This window comes from Papaver somniferum, chromosome 5 (genome assembly GCF_003573695.1).
Source record: "Papaver somniferum cultivar HN1 chromosome 5, ASM357369v1, whole genome shotgun sequence".
NCBI lineage: Eukaryota > Viridiplantae > Streptophyta > Magnoliopsida > Ranunculales > Papaveraceae > Papaver > Papaver somniferum.
The window spans coordinates 92,855,714-92,860,930 of NC_039362.1; the positions used below are offsets into that span (position 1 = coordinate 92,855,714).

The window sequence follows — 5,217 nt, forward strand, 5'->3', positions numbered from 1 at the left end:
AGTCAAACTAATTGATCTCTGTCATCATCCTCGTTGTGACAACGTGACCAACGTTATGTTAATATAAAGTTTTAACTTTAAGCAACCACCGCCACCACATATAGCTGGAAATAGAAAAACTTACAAAAATAAGCTCTCTCTTTTTTGATCATTTATTTCTGGATTCATCAACATTTTCATCATCCATCCAGTGTATACGAAGAGATGGAGAGTTCTACAAAGAACCCACTCTTGACGGATAATAATGTTCATGTTAATGGCGATGCGGATGATCAAGGCATAGGATTGAGGATTTCTAGTGATCAGCATGCACAACCAGTTCAACTCATAAAGGGAGGATGGAAATCAGCGATTTATATCATCGGTAAGTTCATCCACCCCCATCTTTCCGATCATTGATCAAATTCCAGCTATGTAATGTTTTACTACAGGCGTTAAAAATTCATCTGAAGTACATATAATTGTGTGGCATGAGTTAGGTGTTGAAGTTGCAGAGAGATTTGCATTTTATGGAACATCGGGAAACCTCATCACTTATCTCACTGATGTACTTGGTCAGTCCACGGCCAAAGCTGCCCAAAACGTCAACGTTTGGTCAGGTGTAGCAACTCTGCTTCCATTGTTAGGAGCTATCATTGCTGATTCCTATCTAGGCCGGTTCAACACAATTCTCATCTCTTCCATCATTTATGTCATGGTGGGTTATACCTTTGACCTACAATTACTCTAAAAACATATGCGCATTTTTGAGGCATTTGCTTGAGATTCTGATATGGGATTTTTCTGAATGTAGGGACTAGTTATGTTAACGCTCTCCGTATCCACTTTGATTCCACTAAAATTTCAATTTTGGGTTTTCTTCATCTCGCTATATCTTGTCGCAATAGGAGAAGGTGGCCATAAACCATGTGTGCAAACATTTGGCGCGGAACAATTCGATGAACGTATTCGAGAGGAAAAGAAAGCAAAAGGTTCATTCTTTAACTGGTGGTACTTTGGACTATGTAGTGGATCTACAGGTGGTCTGTTAGTTGTATTTTACATTCAAGAAAACGTAGGTTGGATGATCGGGTTTAGTTTTCCTGCACTTGCGATGGTACTTGCACTGGTTATTTTTTTGTTAGGTTCACGATCCTATCGTACTCATGTTCCTAAAGGAAGTCCATTAGTTCGAATTGTGCAAGTGTTTGTTGCAGCTTACCGTAAACGCCATCTACTTGTCTCAAAGGATGGGGTTCCATTGTATGAGGAAGAAAACCGAAATGATGCTGGTTTAGCATCCAAGGGACAGATCGTCACTCCCACTAATCAACTCAAGTAAGTGCATTCCTAAACGCTGGTGTTTCAATTGAGGCTCACCCCTCCAGTGATTGAGAGGGGGGCAAGAGAGGCATACCGCATAACCTTCCAGACCCCTTCTCCTTGATTTCCATGTCCCGGAGGGGGAAAAGGGGTGCATTGTTGGGCTGGCAAGCATAGCTTCCTATTTAGTGTGTGTGTATATATATATATAGTGTCTAATGACTAGCTGCATGAATGCTGATGCCCGAATATGGGTGTATGAATGTATGAGAATCTAGCCAGTTGATGATTATCTGTCTCAAAATCCTTCAGGTGTTTGGAAAAAGCTGCAATCAAGGACAAGATGGATACATCAAGTGACACGAAAAGTGACTGGAGGCTTTGCTCTGTTACCCAAGTAGAAGATGCAAAGCTCCTACTTCGTTTAGTCCCCATTTGGTTGAGTTGCTTGTCTTTCGCCGTAATTTTTGCTCAAACAGGCACATATTTTACTAAGCAAGGAAGTTCAATGGACAGAAGGATTGTTCACGGCTTCCGGATACCCTCAGCTTCACTGCATGTGATAACCGGTTTGACAATAATCTCCACAGTCGTTATATATGACCGAATTCTAGTTCCAATAGCAAGAAGCTGGACAGGAATCCAGTCTGGAATAACAATGCTTCAAAGAATTGGGGTTGGAATATTTTTTGGAACACTTTCAGTGGTAGCAGCAGCTTTAGTAGAGTCCAAGCGAGTTCAAGTTGCAACGCAATATGGTCTGATTGATCAACCCACTGTAACAATTCCTATGAGTGTTTGTTGGTTACTGCCTCAATACGTAATATTAGGAGTTGCAGACGTGTTTACTATTGTTGGCTTACAAGAATTCTTCTATGATCAAATGCCTGATGAGATGAAAAGTATGGGAGCTGCAGTGTACCTAAGTGTTCTTGGTGTTGGGAGTTTTTTAAGCAGCCTTATCATCTCAGTTGTAAAATTTGCGAGTTCAGAAAATGGAGATGAATGGTTGGGGGACAATCTTAATAGAGCTCACCTTGATTATTACTACTGGTTATTAGCAGGTTTATGTACTTTTGCGCTTGGTGTTTATATAGTTGTTTCTAGGTGTTACTTATACAAGAAAACTGTTGCAGATGTACTACTCTGATTGTTTGGATTTTTCAATTGCTTGTGCTCGATGGATTTTATTACCTTGCATTGCAGTTAGACATGAACCGTTTTTTTGGGACCAGCCTTTTATTTTTGGGACCATTGTTTTATAAGGCCATCTACCTATACTTATAAGGGATGTCCTAAAGTGTAGACATTACTAATTTGCCCCCAAATCCTAATTAAGATTATAACTAAACTAATAACTACTAAAATATAGGGACAATTAGACTTTGGGTCTCAACTTTGTGACCAACTTTGAGTTTGGGTCTTGTGAAAATTTTAATTAGAGTTTGGGTCTCAGGACCGTCATTGACCTTCTTGACAGTTAAGAAAATTATTATAATTAAAATTAATTTATATTTACTTAACGGCGTAAGTTGCCGTCAAACATGTGAAACACACGTGTTATTTAGTATCTCCTGAAACGCATCTGACGGTGCAGAATAGATGTACACCAACGGTCTGGATTATTCATCTGTTACCTGACTGTTGCACCCAACCTCAAACCTCTGCACAAACCAGGTTTCAACCATTTTTCACACATCAACTTTACACCCGCGGACAGATTTAAGCTCACAATTTCACACATCAACATATATGTCCACAAATATAAAATGAAGAACACATGAATACAAGAACCAGAGGTAAGTTGCATTCATAAACCAAGAGTTATCAGATTCAATAGTACCCAACTTGTTTGTCACTACAACTTGTTCATATTCTCAAAAGAAAGATGACAATGTTTCGCCTTTATCCCATAGTAAGATGTCTGCAAAAGAAACTAACTTGTATGCTAAATAAAAGACTACGAAGAGCTTAAACAAGCCTGATGCATTTAGTTTTCATCATTGGACCACTGCTCTGGTGTGCCACACTAGTCCATGAACCTCCTACTTCCCCTTCCATATGATGATGAAAATATACCTCCACCCCTTGTCACTAGGCCACCTCCTCCGCGACCCACTCTGCCACCCCCTCTGCCAGTGTTGAATACCTAAAACATTGAGTAACAAGAAATTGTAAATTACAAAAAAATGACAAGCAACAAGAAACTACAAGTTGTAAAGAATGACAAACGGGAATAAATTGAGCCTAAATGTTACCTGAGCTAGTGTTGGTTCTCTACGCAGTGTTGGCGGTTCAGCTTGTAATATACCAAAACCAACAATCTCGCCATGTCTTCTATGCACAAGCCTTACCCTTGCATTGGATCTAGATCCCCTTCCTCTTGTTCTACCACCTCTTGCATTGGTAGTAGAAACTCCTCTTCCAAAGGCAACAGTTGTAGATGCTTGAACTTGAACAACAGGTTCAACTGGTGCAGTAGAAACTCCTCTTCCGCCTCTGCTACCCCTACCACCTCTTCCTCTTTTTGCATGACCTTGTTCTGCTAGTGTAGTTGAAGTTGATGCAGTGACAACTGAAGAAGGTGCAACAGTAGTTGATGTTGGAGCTGATGTTGTTGCACCACCTCTCCTCTTTCTGGTACCACCACCTCGAGCTGATGTCGTAGTTGAATTTGATGCAGAATTTGATGCAGTAGCTGGTGTTGGTGGAGGTGGCCTAAATGCTGGATTGGGCCTCACATGAGGACCTGTGAAGGTGGCTGGAGCTGCAAAAACAATCCCAGCACAAGGCATTTTGATCATAAGCCAAATTCAAAGTAATTCAGAGCATACACAGTCAATGTCCACACATATATATTACCTTGATGTTGGTCCTCAGCAGCAGCCCCTTTACAAGTTACCCTATTATGACCATAGACATAACATTTCCCGCACATATATTTCCTATTATTCCCACCCTCATCTCTGTCCCTTCTTCTTTGACTTCTAGGTCTACCTGGTGGCCTAGAGCATTTAGGAGGTTTCACGTCCATGGGATTCTGTATAAAAATGAATAAGATATGTATAAGAGATATATATATATAAGAGATATATATAAGAGATGTCATATTAAAAAACAACATTGTTTAAGATTGTTACCACTGCCCATAAAGCTTTATCCAATAGAGGTTCAATAGAAGGAGCATATAGTTTTCTGTAGGTGTCAACAGACATGTATTCATGGACGTACCTGCAAACATAAATTCAGTTGACTTAAGTAATTAGTATTCAAACAGTTGAGAGTTAAAAGCAAAATAGCTCAATTCAGTGATTTCAGTAATTCAGTTTGTCACTTACTTGTCATGGTTCTTTGTTCTATGATATAAACTTGCACATATACCATGTACACATGGTACTCCACATACTTTCCATGCATTGCAGGTGCAAGTGTGCTCCTCCAGGTTCACCACCCAAGATATGTCCTTTTTTGTATCAGAGACCGACCAAAGATGCTTAGTTGACGGTTGTTTAGTGAACTCGTGGCTGAAGTACAAATGCTTCTTTACGATATCTGTCACTCTAGGGACCACACCACCATCAGGCATTTGCTCACCCACTTTTTCTCTATCAAAGAATATTCGCATCATAAGTAAATGAAATTTTTGCACCAAATTACATACATGCATCTTCCTGTAATCCAGAATACATGAGTTGAAGGCTTCGCAGAAGTTAGACGTAACATGCTCACACTTTGATGACCTATCAAAATAACATCTTGCCCATGTCTCAACTGGTTCTCTGTCAAACCACTCTGGTGCAGAAGGCTTTGCCTCTTTAAGTCTGTCCATCCAAACTTCATAGAATGACCTTGCTGCTCTCCATACAATAAACTCTAGGTTCTTACCAGGATGTGATTTCTTAAAATTCTTGTAAA

General features: G+C 39.9%; 1 protein-coding gene across 1 annotated transcript; it reads left to right on the forward strand.

The window, feature by feature from the left end:
- Positions 1-204: 204 nt before the first annotated feature.
- LOC113279307 (protein NRT1/ PTR FAMILY 5.4-like) lies at positions 205-2,452 on the forward strand. The gene is made up of 4 exons (XM_026528006.1): positions 205-364; positions 480-697; positions 794-1,317; positions 1,615-2,452. Exons 1-4 carry the CDS (start codon positions 205-207, stop codon positions 2,450-2,452), a joined length of 1,740 nt encoding a protein of 579 aa, XP_026383791.1.
- The last annotated feature ends 2,765 nt before the right edge of the window (positions 2,453-5,217 follow it).